Source organism: Falco biarmicus, chromosome 2 (genome assembly GCF_023638135.1).
Source record: "Falco biarmicus isolate bFalBia1 chromosome 2, bFalBia1.pri, whole genome shotgun sequence".
Lineage (NCBI taxonomy): Eukaryota > Metazoa > Chordata > Aves > Falconiformes > Falconidae > Falco > Falco biarmicus.
In genome coordinates, this window is record NC_079289.1 from 74,096,213 (window position 1) to 74,119,735 (window position 23,523).

The 23,523-nt window shown below is 41.0% G+C and overlaps 1 protein-coding gene across 3 annotated transcripts; it reads left to right on the top strand.

The window, feature by feature from the left end:
* Nucleotides 1–1,001: 1,001 nt before the first annotated feature.
* LOC130144359 (granulocyte-macrophage colony-stimulating factor receptor subunit alpha-like) lies at nt 1,002–21,848 on the top strand. Of its 3 annotated transcripts, XM_056327890.1 has the most exons (12): nt 1,002–1,209; nt 7,806–7,923; nt 8,095–8,231; nt 8,972–9,092; nt 11,657–11,786; nt 11,878–12,053; nt 13,220–13,359; nt 16,177–16,215; nt 17,157–17,286; nt 17,937–18,030; nt 18,622–18,703; nt 21,504–21,848. In XM_056327890.1, exons 2-12 carry the CDS (start codon nt 7,836–7,838, stop codon nt 21,573–21,575), a joined length of 1,209 nt encoding a protein of 402 aa, XP_056183865.1. In that variant the 5' UTR covers nt 1,002–1,209; nt 7,806–7,835; the 3' UTR covers nt 21,576–21,848. The 3 variants fall into 3 exon arrangements, with proteins under 3 accessions (XP_056183865.1, XP_056183866.1, XP_056183867.1); XM_056327891.1 differs by lacking the exon at nt 1,002–1,209 and having other exon boundaries at nt 8,019–8,231; XM_056327892.1 differs by lacking the exon at nt 1,002–1,209 and having other exon boundaries at nt 8,098–8,231.
* Nucleotides 21,849–23,523: the final 1,675 nt, after the last annotated feature.

Consider the following 23,523-nt stretch of genomic DNA (forward strand, 5'->3'; position numbering starts at 1 on the left):
ACATACACTAGCAAAACAAAAAACCAACAAACCAAACCCAAAAAAAACCCCACCCAATTTTGGTTCAGAGAAAGCAGACTTAAAAATAGTTCTTCCGCTAACAGACTAACTGCTAAGGATCCTGCCTCACAGGTAAGAAGCCTAAGGGATTCAGGGATTCCTCACCATCCTGCTATCGTGCGTGTGTTGGGAGTAGAAAGTAGGGGGTAATTCAAATCACCCTTGCTACAAGCGTTTGAAAACAAGAAATAAAAAGAATCTCTTACATGAAGATTACATATCTGCATGACAGATATCATGTAAAACAAACTGGGAAGTGGCTAATGCTCAGCATGACCCAGAGCCACATCTAAAGCTGCTGGAAGTTAAAGCAAACTTTGTGGCTTAGACTCTCATATTTATATGACTGCAAAGTCTTTTGCAAACTTGACATTAGTGAATTTAGTAAATGCTTTGGATATGTCCTTTAATTTTAATTTTCTGACATTTCTGCACCTAATCCATGATATTGTCGCCTAAGATGAACCAAACAAAATCAACCCATAACTGGGCAGTGAGAAAGTTCAGAAATTTGGATCTGACATTTTCCTTGTCATGTCTTTGCTTACAAATACGCCAGACAGTTTGCAAATACATGCTAAGGACTGGTCTTCCTCAAAAGAGAACCCGGGCTGCTGCAGGGGTCATAAACGATGTATAAAGCCAGTCAGGTCCTGACAGAAATAAGTGGCCATGTTGTAAGCACTTCAGACATGGACTAGCCACACAATACTGCTGTTGTTTCCAGAACATACTGTTTATGAAAATGTGTTTATTTGTAGAGAGGTATTTCTGTGAGTGTATTCATGCAGTGTGACTACTGACTATTTTTGTCTTTTTGTATAATGAGTGTGCATATTGTGGCTATTAATGCTCAGTTCTAATATAACAGGAAGGAAGAGCTAGTTGCGTGATCAGTTCATGTGAAATCATCAGCATCTGCAAATTAGGAAATTTAAGGAACTTTGAAAGCAGTAAGGGAAATGTTAAACTGAGTGGCTTTCTGACTGCAGCATTTGCTATTTAATACCAGCATGCAGTAAAAAATGTTGCCTGGCAGAGCAAAAGACTTATTGATGCCTGCATAACCACAACTACAAAGTTAAAGTGCCCTTGCTGCTGTGATCCAAAATCAAACAAGATAGAAGAGGAGATTTTTTTCACAAGGAGGTATGTCCCTCTATGTTGTCTATTGATTTTCTTGTGCCACAGAAAATCTTGTGCAGAATACAAATGCTTGCCAAGGATTAAGCTAGGTACAGTTATACGAGCATACATACAATATCTGGATTAGCCTCCTGCTTAAGAAGGTCTAGATAAAATGTTGATGACGCTTTAGCCTATTTGATTAAAAATCCATATCTGTGTATATAGAAAACTTTTAAAGAGTTTTCCAAGATTCAAGGAAGATTCTGAAATAGCTATGATATCTGTTGTGCTATTTGACTTTTGTTATCTGACAGCTCTTTTGCAGTAACTGAAAGAAATGCTATTTTCTGCACCCTTTCTATAAATGAATCTAACCAGAAACATGTGGATTTCTATTGAAAAAATCCCAACATCTTGGAATGGTTGAGGCTGGAAGGCACTTCTGGAGATTTAGAGCAGCATCAGCTACAGCAGGTTGCTCAGGGCTTTGTGCAGTCTATAACTCCAATGCTGGAGACTTCACAACATCCCTGGAAAACCTGTTCCAGCAGATGACCATCCTTACAGTAAAAAGTGTTTTCTTGTGTTTAAGTTGAATTGCCATTAATTCAGGATTTGCCCATTGTTTCTTGTGCAGTCGCTGGGCATGTCTGAGCAGAGTGGCTCCATCTTCCTTACTCCCCACGGCAGGGTATTTATACACATGGATAAGACGTCCCCAGGCCTTCATCTCTCCAGGCTGAAAAGTCCCAGCTTTCTCAGCCTCATATGTCAGAGCCCTTAATCATCTTTGTGGTTCTTTACTAGACTCTCTTCAGTAGCTCTGTCTTTCTTGTACTGAGGATCCCAGAGCTGGAACCAGCACTCCAGGATCACCTCCCTTGACCTGCTGGAACCCTCTGCCTAATGCAGCCCAGCGTGCCTTTGGTGTTCTTTTCTGCAAGGGCACATTGCTGGCTCATGGTCAGTTTGTTGTCCACCACGATCCTCAGGGCCTTCTCTGCAAAGCTGCTTTCCAGCAGGGCTTCCTCAGCCCGTGCTGGTGTCGGGCATAGATCCTCCCCAGGTGCAGCAGTCAGCACTTCCCTTTGCTGAATTTCATGACATTCTTGTCAGCTCATTTCTCCAGCCTGTCCAGGACCCTCTAAAGTGAAATACTGGTATATCAACCACTTCTCCCAGTTTTGTATCATCTGCAGAAATCAAAATACTGATCCAAAGACTGAACTAGTTCTAGGAAAGTTGCATTTAGGCAGAAATTTGAAAGTAATATTTCATTGCCTGGTATGCATTGTAAGGCTTTTATTCCTTTTTTCTATGCCTCCTTGATAGGCTTAGGAAGTGTATGGCACTCTCCACACATCCACAATGTATAAGCATCAGGTTGTCTGCAATGTATAGGCATCAGTTTATCCCTACATCACCCTAGGAGTAAAATTCAAATTTTCATTTCTGGAAGTGTGTCGTGCAGCAGTAACTCTCCCAGACTCCCCAAGAGAAAAAAGTCACTAGCAAAGATGGGGATTAGAACCAAGGAGCCTTAACCTCAGATGACATTTTCTACCAGCATCTCCTGTGCTCACAGCCTGAGTGAAGACAATAGACTGTACAGGCAAAAGGGTAAGAACTGGAAGTGCTTAAATCAGTAATAGATGCTTTCTGTGAAAACTATTACAGACATATCACAGCTTTTAAATGTGACTGTATTTTCCTTCTGACACATCGATACTGAAATCATTCTAGAGCAGATCGAGTTTAACCATGCCTTGCTACAAAAGACCAAAAGGACTCATGTTTGCTAACCTCCAACTTACCAGGCATAGGATCACTATTGCTAAGCAAGACACATTATACATCTGGTAACATTAGGTAATAAGTTTAGCAATGTTTTCCTTCATAAGATTTTGCTAGTGAAAAAATTAAACGTATAGGCTATGCACATACCTCTAAATAAAAGAAAGCTGCAAGGCCAAGTACCACTGGCAGGCTCGTACTCACATAGCTTAGGTGGGTAGATTAGGTTTATAGCGAACCTGTGGAGAGAGCTAGGGAGTGAGCTAAGAACTGAGAAGTGGGGAAACCACTTGTTTCTTGAGTCCTCTCTGGGCCTTTCCCCTACATAGTTGGGTAGACACACACACTGAGAGGTCAAGACACTTATGAGGGTGGCCAAGGGAGAAAAAGGAAAGAAGCAAAGCAGAAACAAGCCTAGAGTTAAGGATGGGGGTTTTCATCCTAACAGATTCTGTATTACCTCCCATAGTAATGAAATATGAGGAAACACCACTTACAGAAGAATAAATATGTTACTTCTGGTCTGATCCTCCTAATAACACTCCCAACTGGTTTGACATAAGTATGTGTTCCTTCTGACACCTTCAATACTTAAGTCTATTCTGAGCAGAGGGATTTTTACCACACCTGCCTGCAAAAGACCAGTCTGGGAGAGGGTGAAGGTCCTGGATGCAAAAAGCTCCTACAGATGTGGCACTGGTGCCATTTGCTTGGCCACCAGGCAGAAGGTATGAATCAGTCAGGTAAATGGCTTAAGGCTCACCACAGCTCCTATATCTTTTACATTGCCTGCAGGCCAGAGAAAAGCCAGGGGACCTGGCTATGTGTTGGTACATTCAGCTGGGGGGATGCAGAGAACATAAGCACAAAACAACACTAATCCTTTCTCGTGTAATTTGTGTTAAAAGTCAGTCAACTGTGAAACAAATCCTTTGGGAAGCAAGCCCCCTTAGTGCTGTGGCCGATGGAAAGGGTCATTTCTTTTGAGGAAAGTGAATGCTTACAAGCCTTGCCTTAAGCTATGCCACTGCAAGCCCAATGACATATCCAGAGCCTGGGGGCGATGGTGGTGAAGCACTCCTCTGGGCAGGCAGGGCTGCAGATGGCTCCTTCAGTGGTGCCCTAGACAAGCATTTCCATGAGAAAACGTGGAGAGTCCTTGCAATATGGGGCTGCTGTCCTGTGTAGAAAACCTGAGGGAGACTTTGAAAGCAGTCATGAGAGCAGACAGTCAGAGATGACAAGAAGAATAAAGCAAAGACTATAAAGGAAAGGTGAGCAGACAGTTGCCAGAGGATAGGAAAACAGATGCCTAAAAAGGGAATATAGGATGAGGAAAGGAAGGAGAAAAGGTTAAGAGTGACTGAACAGATGGCACTAAATGGAGAAAATATGCTTGTATGAAAAAGGGCAGGCTAGAAGGACAAGTCTCAAAGTTCCTATGTGCATTACTGGGGAGATTTCTGAGATCATGGGAAGTGGAAATAACTGCTGAGACCAGTATCTCACATAACATTTCACAGCCTGTTCTCCATACTGTTTGTACTTAAGATTCTTCAGTATCACTTCCCAGCAGCTGTGGCCACATCCTTACTGTAGCATGACGATTTACAAAGAAAAGATTGATGTTACAAAAGATAAGCAGAGAAGAATCAGACTACAGTGAAGAGTCTGCCTCCGTTGCAGTCCCAACGTGGTGTCCCATCCTGGCTTGATTCCTGGAGACCATGACAGATGGGTCACATCAAGCCAATTTCCATGAGATGTGAGGTGCCCCCTGGAAATATTCAAGACTGCAGCTTGCTTAGAGAGTCTGACTTGGTTTTTGCTTTCACAAGTGGAGTCAGTCTGAAATCAGCACTGTTAATGACCATAAAAATTAGTATAGAAGGACAGAAAAGTAACAAAATATTACCATGTTTCTCTTTTTCCTGAGTTTTTAGTAAGTTAGTAAGATTTTATCTCACAGTCTCAGAATTAACCTTAGTGATACCTGCAATCAAGAAAATTGCTACTAGGAAGTTACACTACTAGGTAATACCAAAAGAAAAAAACACCCCATTTAACTAGTTTTGGGCTTCCCTATCTTCTAATTCCTGACTGTTGGCCCACTATCCCAGCATCGGAGGAGCCAAGCAGCAATTCGCTCCACTGGCTGGCAACTGTAATCTTTCTGCATGTCTCAAAGTTCTCTCGAGGTCCTAGCTTTTATTGCATTCAGCTTGCATTGCTGAGCATGACCTCATATGGTCTGGAGCATCCCTTTGGTCAGTTTGGGTCACGCAACATCCCTTTGGTCAGTTTGTGTCAGCTGCCCCAGCTGTGCCCACCTTCATCCTACTGGTCTTTGCATGGGGGATTGGAAAGACAGCCTTTGATGCTGTGCGAGCACTGCTCAGCAATAGCTAAAATGCTGGTGTGTTATCAACACTATTCTAACTATAAATACAAAGCACAGCACTATATGGGCTGCTCTGGGGAAAGTTAACCCCCGCCCAGCCAGAATGCAGTGTTTCTTAAGCTACAGCACAGCCATGAGTTGCCTTGTTGAACCAGGCAGCAATGCCACCCCTTTCCTACACTCACACAGCCTGGGGAGGGAGGCATAGCCTCCTTCACATGGTCTAGACACCGCTTCAACAGATGAGATTGCTACACACTCTGTGAGACAAGAAAAGAAAAAAGTAGACAAAAGAAACCTGACCAGGTGTAAGATTTAGTTGCTGCTTTAAAAAAGTGCCTTTAGGACAAAGACTTCCAAATCAAAGAAACTCAACAAAGGGAACCAAAAATCAAATATATAAACATTAGGAAGATACTAAGAAGATTGATAAGATTTCTATATAGGAATAGTCAAAGACTTTAACACAAGTAGTGAGAAATTATTTATGTACCAGAAGCAGCGAATGGAATTCAGCCAGCTTTCCATTGACCATAACAGGAGCTTAAACAACTTGTGCTTATGTAAATATAGATAATTTCAGATGTCTTAATGCCAAAACTCATCCCACACAGGCTGTCCACAGGTCTGTTTCATTATCAAGACAAAACAGAGGCCAGTCAACAAGTGAATATAACATTGAAAGATACCTTGTCTTTTGTAGCATTCCTCATTCCTCAATGAAAAGGACCATTAGCATATACCATCTCATTTCAGGAAACTGGACTGAAAAACACACAAAACCAGAAGTAGGTTCTAGAAAATGCTGACAACTTAGAGAAGAAAAAAAAAAGTTGTTGGTGCAGAGGACCAGAAATACCAAGAATGGAGGTGTAGACTGTAGTTATGTGAATCTTTGTTCAAATGAACTGGGCATGAAGATTCGAGAATCACCTTCTCTAAAATAGCTCTAAGCAGGTTCAGCATTTTTTCCTAGCCTCTCAAGTATACTTTATAGCCCATGTTCAATTGTGTATCACTGTAGTTATATTAGTTTAAAATTATGATGGACATAGTTCTATGAGCTAGCATCATATTTTGATTACAAATCAGACATCCTCAAAGTTTAATAATTTCCACAGCAAGATTCAACTATTTCTGGACTCAAAACAAATAATAACTAAGAAAGTGTAGAAAAAAGTGTCTTACTTAATAGTGGGATACAGTAAACTACACCTAACATCTGGAATTCTTTAGCATATTCAGTTTTCCATGAAAAGAGGTGAAAAGTGATGGATCACATATAAAAATTATTCAGGTTTATCAGGAACTGACAGAAGTGTCAGCAAGTTTATGGTAAGTGCTGCTATTTGGGATATGCAGGATAATGGAAAAGCAGCTGAATCCAGGGCTATTCAGTGCCAAATGGCCTTTGGAAAGGCCTATCAAAATTCCAACTCCTAAGGTACTTTTCTGAATGGAAAGTTGTTCTTAGTTCACCTGAGGTCAGAAAAGAAAAGAAGAAAAGACGATAGAAAATGCCACTCAAATTGATAATGTATACAAAACCAACAGTCACACAGTCAGCTTTGACCCTTTGCATCCAGGAAAAGAATGAGAAGCGATTCAGAGCATCGCTCTGAACAGTATTTTAAGGGTCATTAAAGACTTATTACATGAAAACTTGAAATCAGCCCCAAAAGACTTTGATCCAAGACTATAGATTGGCTAGAGTCAAAAAAAGGTAAGCAAATCAACATATAATTCCTGCTAAGACCTGATGGAGATTGAGACCTTTCTCTTCCAGCTTTGTTTGGACAGTTCAGATTTCGTGGGTGTTTTCCATGCACTCCTAAGACATACTGGCAGGAGCAGGTACAGGCTCTGAACAGGCCTGGTGGTGATGCTGGCTTTGCGAGAGCACTCATGGAGAAATGAGTCATCCACACCCTGACACAACCAAAAGCCAAACCATCCACTTCCCAGAAGGTGCCTTCAGCAAATGGTTGAAAGTCAGTCTAAATGCTCACTTTGCAGCAGAAACTGGAGCACTGCATAGGAAAATCTGCCATGATGTTCACAGGATCAGGAAACAAGAAAGTCTGACTTTCTGATGATATGGTTAGGATAGGATATGTGGAAAACCAGTAAGCCTAAGTCATGGTCTCTGCACCAAATACAGTGAATGGATCACAATGAGGGTCTGTGGCCTCTCTCTCTCAAACCGCTGTGTTGTAACAGACAACAGTGAGCCTTTTCAGTTCTTTCACAGAGGAGGTGCCTGCCAGACATGCTGAAGCACACCTCTGCTTGTGTTTTCTAAAGAATATTTTCTAGGGGTGAATTAGACATCATATTTGACTCTTCCCATGAAAAAAAAATGAAGCTTTGCAGAAATAAAAGTACACTGGCATAATTTTTTTTTTCTTCTTTTTCCCTGAAGGTTTCATAGCCTCTTTCCAGAGAAGAAAAGATGTTTGATACTCTTGAACTCATCTGCATGATTTGGTGGTATATGATGCTATTTCATTCCTTGCATGCTGACATCCACTGTATGGGGTGTAAGTATGTTTTTACAGATATAATCTGAGAAACAGGGTTTAATTCTTCATTTATCAGAGATATTTGCAAGTAATTTGACGATTGTCATCTTAAGCCTGACAGATACTATCCTCTGCATTCAACAAAAACTATGGCATATCCTTACTGAACTTACTCTGTAATACTTTCAGCAGAGGCACAAGAATCACCTATCACAAACGTGAAAATGGACTGGAGTAAAATGGAACTGTCCTGGGAAAGCAGCAAGAATTTCTCTAAGTACAAATGTACCATCAGGAACAGGGATATGGAAGGTACACCACCAGAGGTAAATTGGCGATTTGTTGAGATAAATAATTGCACCTTTTTCTTTACCTTTTATCAACTTCTCTTAGTTTGAAAAAATGAATCGGTTGCAGGTAAAATCTGATCAGTGATTGTTTGCAGTCTGCAGCTTGATCTGGCAGGGGCTATAGGAAGCCATCACCAACGCCAGGGTGCATTTTCTGCAGGAAGAGAACCCCATCCGTACCACAGAACTGAAGCCCTGGCACCAAATTGGAAAGGAAGCAATAGCCTGAACTGCACCTATGCTGAATCACAAATAGGGATGTAGCTGCTGAAAAAAAAGGGGCTGTGAGACTAAGTGAGACTCCTAGAGAATTTTAGAGACAGAGCAAGAGACTCTTCAAATAAAAAAATAATTCCCCAAACACTGTCATGGATTTTCATTATCTCGAGTTCTTCACTTGTTTCCCAGTAAATTGGGTCATGCCTGTAGCACAGGTTATGTTATAAACCCACATTATTCAAAAGGAAAAGTAGGAAGCTTGATAGAAAGACAAAGACGGCTTATTTAGCCTAGCAAAGCAGATGCCTTAATGAGAAATACATTACAAAACCACATCACATCTTTACGGAATGTTATCAATATAATGCCATAGACATCTTTCTGACCCCTGGGGAGGTCAGACAAGGACTTCTATTTTGCTTAATCCTTTGATTAAATTCTACAGTTGGCATCGTCTATCACCAAAAGAATTGAAACACCAACATGTTCTCTTTCAGGTGAACAGTACAAAATGCAGGTTTCCAGTGGAACTATACATGCCTCTGCATGAAGGAGTATTTTTAATCATTGAAGTACCAAACACAAATATCTCAAAACACTGCACCTTTAGCCCTGGAGGTAATGTCTAAGGTCTGGGTAAGGTTTTCTCCATTTGCAGTCTTTTAAAGGTAAATATTGCCTTAGAAAACAATTCCTTACACAGCATGTAACTGCTTTATTTTCTATTAAAATGATTTTTTGTAGGTCTGCTAAAATTATTTGCTTGGTAATGAACGTATCTACAATTCTGCAAGAGATGCATTACTACAAATGCATCAGTAATTGTGTTATTTGCTTTCATATTAGGGCTCCTAAATGGCACTAAATTACAATGGTTTAAGTGTGGATTCAAATAACTGTTCAGGCTGTTACAAATAAAGATGTTAGCACCCATTTCCTGATTAAATGTTTTCCTGCTGTGCTGTTGGTGGGTTTGTCAGGAGCCAGACCACAGAGTTAGCTAAAGGCAGAGTCTGGAGATCAGTGAAACCCATAACACGGGAGGAGGAGAGGAAAGGAAATGCTGGTGATAAGCAGCTGGGGCAGTGTGAATGTAGCAGTCTCCTGATCTGGTCCTGGCATGCACATGCACAGACACACGCACGCGTGGGTTCCCTCAGCTGCTGTGCACCCATTGAGCCGAGGCAACTGTTTAGAAAGATATTCTGAGCCTGCCCCCTGTAAGAGTTAAACAAAGTGGAATTTAGGTAGATCCTAGGTTTGTAATTCCAAACCTGAAGACTTTACAGCCTGTTTTCCCCTTCCTTCTGAATTCAGAGTTCTCCGCTAAAATTGCCCAGTCACCAGTGCTCCTGCAGCTGTGTCTAACTGGAGTACTTCAGGCTCGACAGAGGTGATGAGATTAGCAGCTTGCTCATATCTGAGCAGAGAAAATACTTCCTACTCATGTCTTCCTGGGAACCTGACAGAAGAAACACTCTTAGGGTGACCCTCAAAAATGTAAGCCAGGACACACTGCCTCTTAAAACCTCTAACTTTTGGTGTTCCTCTCAACTGGCCCTAGCTTCTAAGCATGCAGGTTCCCCTCGAGATTCCCCCTGCTTCCACAAGTGTGCCCTCTATACCAGGTGCTGGAGGGGGCTGGAAGAAGTTTGCACCCCTTCACTGAGGTTGGGGCACACCACAGAAAAAAAGCAGAAAATTGGCTGAAGGAGAAAGAAGAAGGCTGAGCATGCCTGCACAGCCCAGCCATGAGGGAGCTTCCAAAGAAACAAGATTCCCGTTTCAATGTGGTCCAGAAAAGGAAGAGATCAAATTGCTGTTGCCCACATCAGGGTGGAAAGATCTAGCTACGAGGCTATTTGACTGGAGGAAGAAAAAAGCCCAACCTTAGTTTAGAAGTCCCCGCTTTTAAAATAATTTTTGTAAACACTTCAGGAGTGGATTTCTGGGCATTAACTGCAAAATGAGAAAAACTTTTCTCTGTAGCACCAAGGATGGTGTTAAAAGGCAGTGTGCCTCCCTTTACCTGTGCGAATGCTCTGCTCCCAGGTTTCACAGTTCAGAGGCAGTCAAAAAAGGGTGAGAGTCCAGCATTCCCTCAGCTGTCATGCCTAACTGTAGTGGGTTTGCATGGCAAGGTTTTGATAGTGGTGGGGCTACAGGGGTGGCTTCTGTAAGAAGATGCCAGAAGCTTCCCTCATGTCCAACTGAGCCAATGCTAGCCGGCTCTAAGAGAGACCTGCCGCTGGCCAAAGCTGAGCCATCAATGACAGTGGTAGCACCTCTGGGATAGCATATTAGAAAGGGAGGGGGGAAAAATCTGCACCAGCAGAAGAGATGAGTGAGACTGTGTGAGAGCAACAACCCTGCAGACACCGAGGCCAGTGAAGGAGGGGGGAGGTACTCCAGGCACTGGAGCAGAGATTCCCCTGCAGCCCATGGAGGTTAATGGTGGAGCAAATACCCACCTGTAGCCCATGGAGAACCCCATGCTGGAGCAAGGGGATGCGGGGATGCCCCCAAAGGAGGCTGTGACCCCGTGGGAAGCCTGTGTTGCAGCAGGTTTGCTGGCAGCACGTGCGACCCCTGTGGAAGGGACCCACGCTGGAGCAGTTTGTGAAGAACCGCAGCCAATAGGAAGGACTTACATTGGAGAAGTTCATGGAAACCTGTCTCTTGTGGGAGGGACCCCAGGCTGGAGCAGGAGAAAAGTGTGAGGAGGGAGAAGCGGCAGAAAGAGCATGTGATGAACTGACCGCCACCCCTGTCCCCCTGCAATGCCAAGGGGGAGAAGGTAAAGAAATCAGGAATTAAGCCTTGGAAGAAGGGATGGGTGGGGAGATGGTGATTTTCTGATTTGAATGGTAATAATGTAAACCAATTTTTCCCAAGCTGAGTCTGTTTTTCCTGTGATGGTAACTGCTGAGTGATCTTCCTGTCCTTATCTTGACCCACGAGCCTTTCATCATATATTCTCTCCCCTGTCTGGTTGAGGAGGGGAGTGATAGAGTGGCTTTGGTGGGCACTTGGCATCCAGCCAGGGTCAAACCACCACACTAACCCAAGCAATAACCAGCTGCAGTCGCAGGTGTCCAACATATCTAAGCATGTACCAAGATCCTCCAGCCTGGATCGAGCCACATGATTTTTCCTCATCACGGACATTCCTGTGTTTGCAGGCATAAATGGGTCAGCCATTGAAAACTTCTCCTGTGTGATTTATAACATTTCCCTCATGAACTGCACGTGGCAGGCAGGCAGGGATGCTCCAGAAGACACTCAGTACTTCCTCTACTGGCAGAACTCGAGGTAAGTAGATCTGCTTGAGCTAGGGAAGTCTGAGTTCTCATTCAACACGTCACGCTGCCCATGTCTAACTAAAATACCTTGCTGTCTACAGGTATGATGATGCAATGGAATGTGAGCTTTACATTAGAGATGAAAATGGCAGAAACACGGGATGTAGATTCCAAAATGTGAGGACAGATGTTAATAAAGCTTATTTCCTGGTGAACGGGTCTAGCAAGGACTCCCTGATCCAGTTCTATGATGAGTACATCCGACTATATAAAATCGGTAAGTGAACACTTCCTTATTTTATTACGGTTTTATAAAATAAGGAAGTGTGGAATTATTCTCTGAAGAGACAAGAAGAATAAAACAAAGCCTGTAGCCACTGCAGGATCCTGCACTGCAGGACAGACTTTGCTCCTGAGAGCTGACACACTATAGTTCCAAAAATTAACTAAAGCAAGCAAAGGCAGAGGCAGCCTGCAGTAATTGCTGAGAAGTGGTGTGAATATTTCCATGGAATCCAAGTGATGAAATGCAATGGTTAGACTTCCAAGGCCACCTTTCTGATGGGCTTATTTTGCCATCCCTTAATTCCTTGTCTCTCTGAGAGCCACAATAGCTACGTCTCCTAAAACCAGAGGGAGGGTTCAACTTGCAAATTAAGACTGTGTTAATTAAATATGTGGATCTCTATGTGTGAGCTAGGTGTTTAAGCTCCAGTAGAGATCTGAAACAAGATTCAGTTGCCTAAAAAGATGCCTCTAGTGCCATTTGAGACACCCTCAGACACTTGAGGTGTCCACAAGGCTTGCAGATGTGGCCCAGGACCTGTGAGAGGCCAGGGTCCTCCTGGGTGTCCTGTGTGGTCTGAAATGTACAACATGAGACTGACTTCTGCCTGCACCTGATGCAGGCTGTAAAGCCCAGAGCTATTCAGACAAGCACCCCTGCTCCATGGTGCACCAAACAGCTTTGCAGACATCATGGGCACCACTGATGAGGTCTCCACTGACCACAATTGTTAGACACTTAGGTCACACCTCGTCAACTATACTGTATGCACTCAAATTCAGATGACTCCATTTTCTACATGAATAACACCACACGCACAAAACTTCCATCTGTTTTCCTACGGAGGCTTGCACTGTCAATGTGAAATTTAGTCATAGAAGAAAATGGCACTGTGCTGATGGTCCTACTGAGTTACACCAAATCCTTCATGCTTTTTTTACATGAACTTCAGTTACTTCAGATGTCTAACAACTGAAGTGATATGTTCCCAAGTTTTGCTACTGTATTTTATTCCTATTTACCAGATAACATTTGTTAACATCAGTAGGACACAGCTGTATGTCTGTTGCCTCAACTGCATATGTATTTTGCTATGAACGCATGAATTGTAGCTGATTAATGACCATGTCTACATTATTTATTTCATTTCTTTTCAGAAATACTCACTCCTCCATTAAACGTCACTGCCAATTGTACTACAGATTCAGTGGGCTGCATAATTACATGGCAACCACCCCTTACAAGTCATGTGGAAAATGTAAAGTGTTTTCAGTATGAAATTCACATACAAACTAAGGTAAAAAAAATTACTGGTTTGTATTTGGCACCATATCTACGTACATGCATATCCATAATGTGCAAACTTCTGTTTCCTTTATTTAATAACTTCTCCCTCACAATCTGTGGTGTTTTCCTGTGCCAGCTCTGCTGATCTCACATCCCACCGCTTGTGACCTTATTTCAAAGTCATCAGAGATGCAAAGCAGAAAAGCATAGGAGAGCAGGGGAATGTTATGAGAGGTCTCTGTCCAAAGGCTGGGAGAGCACCTGAGATGCTTTCCTGCATGACCAAATCTCACAGGAGATGATCGTGCCATGGCAGCCCGAGATCTGCAATGAGGGCGCTGCCTTGGTAGCAGCCTCCAGCCCGGGCCAGGCCCCTCATGCTTGCCCTGCTTCCCAGGGCTTCAGCCACCCTGATTGCATTTTGCAGATGCTGGAAAGCTCACAGCTGCCCCTCAATTTCAACACGTGGGACTGTTTTGCTCCACTCAGCCTCCATCTCTCTTCTCCACCACCTCTCCCAATGTCTGTCATCTTTTGGCAGCCTTCCCTCAGACACCATCCTTGCCCTGGAGCCTGGCTGAGCCAGCATGGCCCCTGCCTGTCTGTCTACAGAGTGTCCACCAAAACCTCCATTTGGAAACATTTTTCAGAAGCCACTCTTCTGAAAAATGAGATACCAGCAACACAGGGGAAAGTTCACACAGGCCCAGGGTAGACGTCCACAATGGATGAGTTTGCTTTTCAGTGTCTTACCCTCCACTCTCTCTGTAGTCAGGTGTGGTGTTACCGTTCTCCTTCCAAGGCAGATGACAGAAAAACTGTGCCCCTAAAGCGCTTCTTTCTTTCCATTGGCTATAAGAGAGGAACCTAAAATGGCTATCTTAGAGTAAACATGTATGCACCAAAAGTGAGCTGGGATTTCTCCTACGCTATAGGTAGAGCACTGCCAACTGCAACATAGTGACCATGGGAAAAGCGCAGGACAGCACAGAGTGTACTGCACCATAGCTAAGGTATGTCTGGTTTCCACCACATACGACGGAGCAGAGAAGCTGGGGTGTCAAATCCTCCTTCAGAAATCTCAGTGCCTAAAGGACCTGATTTCAACACCCATGAGGACAAAGCACAGAAAAATTCTTTGAGCCCAGGAGTTTGACAAGGAGGCAAGAAATCGCGCTTTTCCTCCCCGTCCCTGGGATACCTCTTTTACCATTAGATGATTTCCACATGTGGATGATGTCTGTGCTTGACAAATTAGTACTCTCTACCTACCCCATTTCCCAGCCACAGCTCAGAAGCTTACCGTAGTGGCAATTTCTCAAGCATTTATAACTCAAAACCATTACAGGAAAGATCAGCTAAGAGTTAAACATAAATATGCAACTGCAATAAATCCTTAAAACTCAGTAGTTCATTCAAAACAAGGCCTGCAGCTTGCAAACTGTTTGGATTGTCTGGATTTTGTATCTTGCGTGCATTAATAGTATCTGCCTTGGTAGCTATTTCAAGGAGCAATTGCAGCACATGCAGCTTTCCAGCTGGCTGGTATAATTTGACGGCAAGGTCTTCTGTGAAATACTTAGAATGTTTTACATAAAGATATAGGTTGTAACATATGACTAAAGCAATATTATCAAAACGTTTCTTTCAAACAAATACATGTTACCTCTTCTTTCTCATGCTGCAGTCAGAATGGGTGGTGTTCAGGAGATTCCTACATTTGAGTGTGAAATTCACCTCACAGACACCTTAATGCAGGTGTCTGCAAAGGAGCACAGATATCCCATAACAGTCAATGTGTGTCTAAGGCCCCATGCAGCTGAGCAGTAGGTGCCTCATTCCTCTTAAAGTGCTATAGGTACTGAAGGTACCAGAGGTACCTACATGGAGATGGCAGATATCACTCACACCATTCAGGAGGGGCCATCAGATGTGAGGCAGCTAAAATGGCACCGAACACCTAAAGTTTAAGTAACTTACTTGCACCCTCCCCAGCACAGGCTGATGACTTCCGTCATGTCCTAAGCTGAAAGAGCTCAGCTGACAGTGAGTAACGGGGAAATACTAGTCAACTTTATAACACAACGTACACGGTGGGTGTGTTTTCTGAAATAAGGCATTCCTTCCAGTGACGTCTTTCTGACTTTTCCATAATGCCAGCTATCCTTCTGACATTACATGTAATAGATGTTTCAAGGACCTCAGCTTTTTTAAACCACTGCTGTTGATTTCATTCACTCATTTTTGAGCCTAGCCTTTCTTCAAAATAGACAGATTCTTTGACCCAGGTCAATGTTTGATTCTACTTAATTAAACATTGATTGTATGGGAATGTGTAGGTAGATTGTTGCAGTATTCTGGGAAAAGCCCCCATGTATGGATCACTCAGATGTCTAACAGAGACTTTGACTGGAAGCAGGTAAATTTGCTCTTCACGTTAATTTGCTGCCCCATGTTATCAAACTATTGTGAATTCACAGCTTCCAGATCTGCTGCGTTTGGAGGATTATTTGACTGCTTGCATAATCTGGATATGCATTTGCTGGATGAGAACGCACAATGTAAATAGGATCTTAAGAAGCAAATACAGCTTCTCAAACCACGAATAAATAAAATATATGGCTTTTCTTCTCTAAAATGAAATGGAAGAAGCCAAAATTCCGAGTGCTACATACTGGGGTATTACTGGAGCAGAATATCCAATTTATTTTTCAGTTTAAAACTACTTATGATCTTTAGAAGCAAGAAAATAAGAACAAAAGAGGGAGAAATATTTGACTATTTGACAAGAAAATAATAAAAATGAAGATTTGTCTTTGGTTTGCAGGATGAGCCCAAAGAAGAGGAAAAGGATCCTCCTGTAAGAGTAAGCATTCTCATATAAAAATTTGTGCCCACTTAAACATATAAGTACCATTATATAAAAGGTACTTACTTCTAGAACTATAGGTTTTGTATCAATATGGCAATGAAAATTCAGGAAAATACGTTCCTGTGGTATCTTCATATGTAAACTTAATACACCCCTTTTGGATAGGGTAGCTTACACTAGATAGAATTTTCCATGCATTTCGCAAAACTTTGTACTTTCCATTTATTGCACAAATAGATTTTGCTTAAGACGGGTGACATTTTGCTTAATAAAAATCGGAAATATTCTTTTTCTCATATCTGTTGGTGCAAAAATACCACCATAGTTCAGGACAGCGAGGCAGAGGGAATGCAGAAATCTTCAAAACCGGTGGAAGGTAACACACAGTCAGTCTTCGCTGACAAATGAGTGGTCCTCTCAGCTGTGGAAGCATCTTAAGCTTGGCAGATTCCAGACCTTGTATAAAGTATCACGAGGCTAGATGGTAGCATATCTGTTACTGGATTGTCTCAGAAATACTGTCTGTTTAGCAAAGACAGGCACCATCCAGGGAATATTTGCATGATTAATTCCTGTAAAGGTTGCAAGGTGAATTTACAGAGTACTTCTCCAGTTTCAGCTTTCTGTCTTGGTATTGTTAGGATTCATAAACAAGGACAAGAGAAAAAAATGTCCTTAAAGCACAATAAAATAGATTAAAGATCCAATAAACTTCAAAGTTCAACTTTAAAGCTCAAAAACCATAAAGATTCAGTAGCAGGATGAATTCATTCATCACAATTTTAAAGGTGGGGAGAAGAACATTTATACTAGTACATCTCTAAAAAATCATACAAATTGTTTTTTTATAGAAACTGCAAAAGGAAATTAAACCACAAATTTTATTAACATTTGCCTATCAGGTGAAATGCACAGTCTGATTGCTTTGATTTTAGGTAAGGAGCAACAGATACGAATTTCAAAATTACAATGAGAAAAAAAAATACATTCTGAAAATGAGAGCACGTGGAAAAAGTTGTCTCATAAGCTCAAACTGGGGGGAATGGACTGAACCCATCGAGTTTGGTAAGACTGTGAAATACTATTTTAATATAATTTTTTTCACTATTACCATGTTTGCCTTCCCTTTTCCCTCACAATCACAGATACGAATAAAATCTTAATTTTCACCCAAGGACATGGAAGGAACCAAGTGGAAATTATTAATGTGGAGGAGAAGCTCCAGCACTATGGCAATGGAGGCTGACACCAGCCTTTGATTAGTTGGGATTGTGAGGGCAGCAGTTACTTAGATGCCAGGGCTCCAGGAAGAGGCTGAGAGAGATCCAGTCTTGTCTTAGGTCTGAAGAGCTGAGGCTACCTTTTAGTTCTCTAAATTTTTGCCATGAATATCACTCCCTTCCTTCCACATCTTCCTTCTCACCCTTTTTCAATTCTTTTTTTACAGTTTGACAACTTTTGTTCTGTTATTCGTTCTGTGACTGTTTCTTCTTTGGATTTTTTCCCCCCTGCAATTATTTCTCTACAGTTTAAATGTTTGAAATGGTTTCAAATGCATCAAGTGTACCTGAACTTTTTGACAAGGTTCTGTAAGAAGTCAAATTGAAGTCCTTCAGATTATTAAAAAAAAATAGGTGAAATTTGCATTCATCACTGACAGTCACGAAGGTATCTTTTTGGCATGCTAAGGTATTTCTCTCTCTTGGATGTTTCAGGTCAAGGGAAAGATTACTTTGTTTTTGTGGTTTTATTTCTGATAGCACTTGGAACAATCTCAGTGACACTGCTCCAGTATTGTCTTTTCAAAAGGTAAATCAACCTTACCTGTCTCTCCTACCTTCCTACCTACAATCTTAAATAATCTATTTATCAATGTCACAAAGTGTAATTACCAGTATTGTTACAGATGGCACTTTGTCATGCAAAATCACTACAAGTGAAAAAGGGGGAAAGGATGTTAAAGTTAGCAAGCAACTGACTCCACCAGACCCTGCAAAAACATTTCTGTTCTTTTAAGCATTTAATATCCACATCACTTTGAAGCCATTGGCTTCATACACTACCAGACAAGAGGGAATCAGAACCAATGAACATGTCATGATTTTGATAAAACTTCTCACTTAGGGGTGGAAGAAAGTTATGTCATGTGAGTTATTGAAAGTCATTGTTTGATAAAGTACTTACTGGGACTCTCATCACAAAATGGAATTTAGTTACCCAAGTGATAAGCGTAATAATAGTTACCCACTATTTTGCATGCAAAATATTTTACTTCTAATTTAGTGATTTGTAGAGCAGTATCTATCCAATCTTGAAAGAAAAAATATTCTTATGATACAACAATAAATGTTCACTCTCATACAACCCCAGAATCTTTACAATCTCATTTTCTACCCATAGGTACTGCAGTTTCAAGAGCATATTTCCTCCCATACCACAACCAAGAGACAAATTTAACATATCAACTGATGAAAATAGCCAGGTATGCCTGCTTTTCAATTGAATCAAATTTGCTAACTATAAACCACAACAGGCCAAGGACTAGAATTGGCATATAAAGATAAGCATTAAATTTGGTCCATTAAAAACTAATTTCCTCTCATGCAAAGTATGCTGTTTTGAAACTAGAAATGCTCTATGCCAGTGCTGAGACTAGAGATAACCCTGTATGCACTTCTAGCTGTATTTTAAGACCAGAAGTTACCACTTTTACTGAGACTGATAATTTCTGCACACACCAGTTTTGCTAGGTTGCTGTTCATACTTTGAAAATAACCTAAAGTGAGAAAGCATTTTCCATTATAATTTTCAAATATCAATGATCATAATACAGTGTGAATACATATTTTATAAGTCTGGCCTACACCTATGTAAAAATCCAATTACACCGAATCATGAAGATCAGCAGGGCTGGAAAGTCTCAACAGCTTACTAGCCCTCCTCTCTGCTTCAGCACAGGATTAGCTATGACAGTTCCAATGTTCTGTGCAAAATATATTCAACCGATATTCTGTAGTATCCTTATACAGTCTATTATAATGTTTAATTATCCTTAATTTTAAAGAGCTTTTTTAATAGCCTGTTCATACTGCACTTAAAATCCATTATTTATCCTTACTCCTTTTCTGTTTACAGTATCTTACACACTTGCACGCTATCAAAAGCAACTGGTTCTTCCAGTCTTTCTTCATTCATCATGACAACCAGGCTTCAAAACTTTCATTATTTTCTTCTAATTTGTCCATTTGAACAGTGGTTTGTATGGTGTCTGAATAGTGAGGGTAATGCTATTTACCAGCTGGCTAAAGTGAAGATGTACTTTAAATCAACAAATAAGGCTAGGTCTTTATTGCCTACAGCATTCCAGTGGGCACCACCCCCCTTTCCAATGAGGCTTTCAGAAGTGACACAGAAATTTTCCTTCAGTCCTTTACAAAGAATCCTCAAAGCTATTACTACTAAAACTCCCTAGCTTTGCTAACTACATTCCAGCACATTGTCCTAACTTACTTGACTTTGGCCCTACCATCTTTGGCTTTAATAGAAGGCAGGCAGCGATGTAACTTGGATGAGTTTCCTCACACACCTGAAGTCATAAACACCTGATATCTCACTTCCTATCAGGCTGCCAGCACTAAGGCTACAGAGCTGCAGCAATCCATAGTCCATCATATTATTAAATAGTAATTGCTAGTAAACTAGCAAGCTGTCCTTCAAAAATTGCCAACTCCCTGGATCGCTTGTTTTTATTAAACTTGAGGGGCTTCCAAATTCCTGTGCAGGTACTATCAGAATGATTCAGAACACCCCACTACAATGCAGTAGCCTTTGTGGATGTGGTTTCGTAAATGGTGGTGCAGGCACTTCCATGCAGGCAGCAACTTATCAGTAGTAATTGTTGAGCGCAAGTGAAGCCCTCAGCTCAGGTTGCCTCATACCTGCCAACAGGCACCGTGAAGATAATTCATTAAGTCTCTGACATGTCTGAACAGTTTCTAGATTCTTCTTTGCTTATTTTAATCTAGTCTTGAACTCTACTTATATTTTACCTCTTCTCTCTACACTCTGGTATCTTTAACACTGATTGAATGCTGTAATTCTTCAAAGCAGATCATAAAGCACAAATAGGTTATCTCCAAGAGCTCTCCTTTTCACCAAATACAAGGACTCTCTCCTCCTGGCATTTAGTGCTAATACATTTATGAGTTATTTTGAAACCTGTAACATCCTTTGCTAAACACACCTTTGTAAAGCTTGCATTTCCTCATTTTGTCCCTTCTTACTCAACGACCTTTCACATTTGCTCATTGTCTTGTTTCACTATACAACTTTTCCTCAGACCACTGAAAAGCCTCATGATTTACAACCCTAACCTTTCTGCACCAAGCTTGCACCTGTATCCTTAACACTCACGTAGAACTTTTACCTGTTTACTGTGGTTAAGACCCAACCAATTCACTCAGTGCATCAGACACCTTGCATTCCTCTAATCCATTTTATTTTACTCATCTTCCTTCGCTTTTTGGTCATTCTTCCCCCAAATACTTTCCTCGCCCTCACTCAGAACTATATGTTAATACTTTTGTTTTCATCTTTTCAAAAACTAAGTAGTCCAAGAATTTGCGAGAGAGACACTGTGTGCTGATGCATTGTTTTCCTCAAAGAATGGCCAAGTAGTACAAAATGCAATGACCATGAAGCCCAGCAGTGCTTATCAACCCCAGATTTCCCACAAAAATTCCCCCAGGACAACCTGGTTTGATATTCTGTAATATATCCTCAGCATTCCAGCAAGCTTCCCTTATTTTTTTTTATTCCAGTACTATCCCTTCTACTTTTTTAAAAATCAAATTTATCACCCCTCAATATTTTAAGCTCTGTATCAGTATTATGACCTCACTTAGCAACTTCTCCTCTTGCAGAACTCCAGGTTAACCAATGTTAAACTGTATGATGGCAACCATAGAATTTTCTCTGTCTAGTTCATGCCCACATGTAGAAGAATTAGGCAATACTCACTGAAATAAATGTCTTCTGTTGTCTCAGTTAAGGCTGTCCAGCATTTCAATCAACTTTTCTTCTTCTTCCTACCACTGACAAATAGCTAGTGCCAAACATACATGTTGAAAGTCAAACAATACCCAACTGTCTCCTCCTGCTTTGCAAGCATCTCTTAAGTATTAAAATAGCAAAAGAAGGTGCCTTCGGTATTGATGTACCCAACACTCAGAAACATTCTCTGATCACCAACATTGACTGTAACTTATTTTCTTTCTCTTTAGACAGAGTATGCAAGTCCACAAAACAAACAGTTGTACCGAGGGGTAGTAACTGTGGTTGAAGAGTTGATCTAACTTTCCAAAAAGAAAACGCACTTGGATTTCCACATTGAATGAAAATAATGGATCCTTCTGACAAGAGGACTTTGAACGAGAATAGAAATGAATATAATTACCTCTAAAACGATTTGTCCCATAATAATCCACCTCGAATAGAGCAGGGGAAAAAAGTGGAGAAAAATCATTAAAATTTGTTCTTTTCCCTTTGTTTAAAAACAAAATGCCTAGGAGGTAAGCTTTTCTGTGAATGCCTGCTACGAAGACCTGCTTAAACCTTACTGACGCTTCCTTCATGGTGCAGACACAAGGCCTCTCATCCACGTTGTCATCCACCACCTGTCACTGTCTTCATTGCTGCAATGCTTCTTTCCTCTGGATACAAACTGCTATAGGATGACAGGACTGCTTAAGAACGCCACAGTAGTTAGTTTTACCAGCTTGTCAGTTTTATACACACAGAGTATTTTCTGAGGCAGAAACTAGCTGTTCAAAATGTGTTTAGAATTGCCCTTCAGCCTTCCAAGTGGCAACACCAAACTATCACGGTATATTAAAACTTCATGCAAGACAAGGTAAGTGGTGAAATAAAATTAGCCTCATCAAAAGTTAGCTGTTAATACTGGGCTGCCAGTCAGCCATTTCATGAGCTCAGTACTTACAGTGCAAATATGAACCTCTGCAATATCAATATGGACTTAACTCACAGATAGTATTTAATTCTTAAAAAAACCCCAGTGTAACAGTTGTGAAAACTGAGTAAAATCTGCAGTAATAGCTGCATTTTAAATGTAATTATTTCCTAACACCAACCAATGCATTTGTTTATTCCCTTCAAAGCATGCAAGCCCTATTCCCAATGCCTTTTAAAAATAAAGACTTTGAATGCCAGTATTTTCTTTTACAAATTCCAGGTATTTTCCCGTTAAAAATAGTTTTCAAAATAAAACACAATTTCACAAGGTGTTTCAATAAGGCAGAAAACAAAATGCTTTTTTTAAAAGTCTCATTTATTGTTTGCCTCTTATGTTCCCACACGGCATAATCACACACTGAAAACTGCTGCTGCATGACTAAGAGAAGCGATAATCTAAAAAAAAAACAAAACAAAAAACAAGCAAAAAAAAACAACCCAAAAGACCACCAAGTGGTACATGCTGAATGCACAGCATAGGCAAATTGCAGTTCCACTTAAACCACCTACACTTGCATCGATTTATTTTCCCATTTCTTCTGGTTAAAACCTAGTTCTGGAGGGGAGGGAGGTTTAAAAATATCCTCACCCTTTCAGCAGCTGCTCAAATAATTGTCATGTTTAATTTTTCCTCACAAAGCATGGACTACCATACACTCACAGTGAGGTTACTCATCCCATCATCACCACTAGCTTTCAAATCACCAATACAGAAAATAAATCTAAACAATGTATTTATATAGACAAAACCCCTTCCCCTGTGTGCACTAACACCCCCCCCCGCCTCAGTCAATAAAATTACAACTGAAACAGCAATTTGATTGGCAAGATCAACATCAAATGACCTGGTAAATGACCTGCCTGCACCAGAAGGGAGCTACCATTACCAAACAGGATAAAAACTTAACCACTTCCACTTGCAGTAGCTACATTAAGTTTGCAATTAGCCTGTGTACAAAGTAGCTGTGTAACATACATTCACAAGCAGATGTTGAGTGTAATGCTAGTCCAACAGTGAAAGGAAAAAGGTAATTATGTTTGAAAGGCAGGTAATAATCAGCCAAAGCCAAGTAGTTAATTTAAATACTTCTTGAATAGCAACCTCAGAAGGCACACGAAAAGAACTCAAGACAGCTCAGCCTTCAATGACTCACACAATGACATACCTTTTCTTTCTCAAGATACAAGGAAAGTTAAAAACATGACTGGAAGATTAACACCTTGTTTTCCTTTACTTCTCTCTTGACCAAGTCTTTGCAGATTAAGAAGTAC

Excerpts from the sequence above, each read along its gene's own strand:
- LOC130144359 (XM_056327890.1), top strand. The coding sequence starts at position 7,836 with ATGTTTGATACTCTTGAACTCATCTGCATGATTTGGTGGTATATGATG. Across the intron at positions 13,360-16,176 it reads AAATTCACATACAAACTAAG|GATGAGCCCAAAGAAGAGGA; the intron begins GTAAAAAAAATT and ends TTTGGTTTGCAG. Across the intron at positions 18,704-21,503 it reads CAACTGATGAAAATAGCCAG|ACAGAGTATGCAAGTCCACA; the intron begins GTATGCCTGCTT and ends CTTTCTCTTTAG.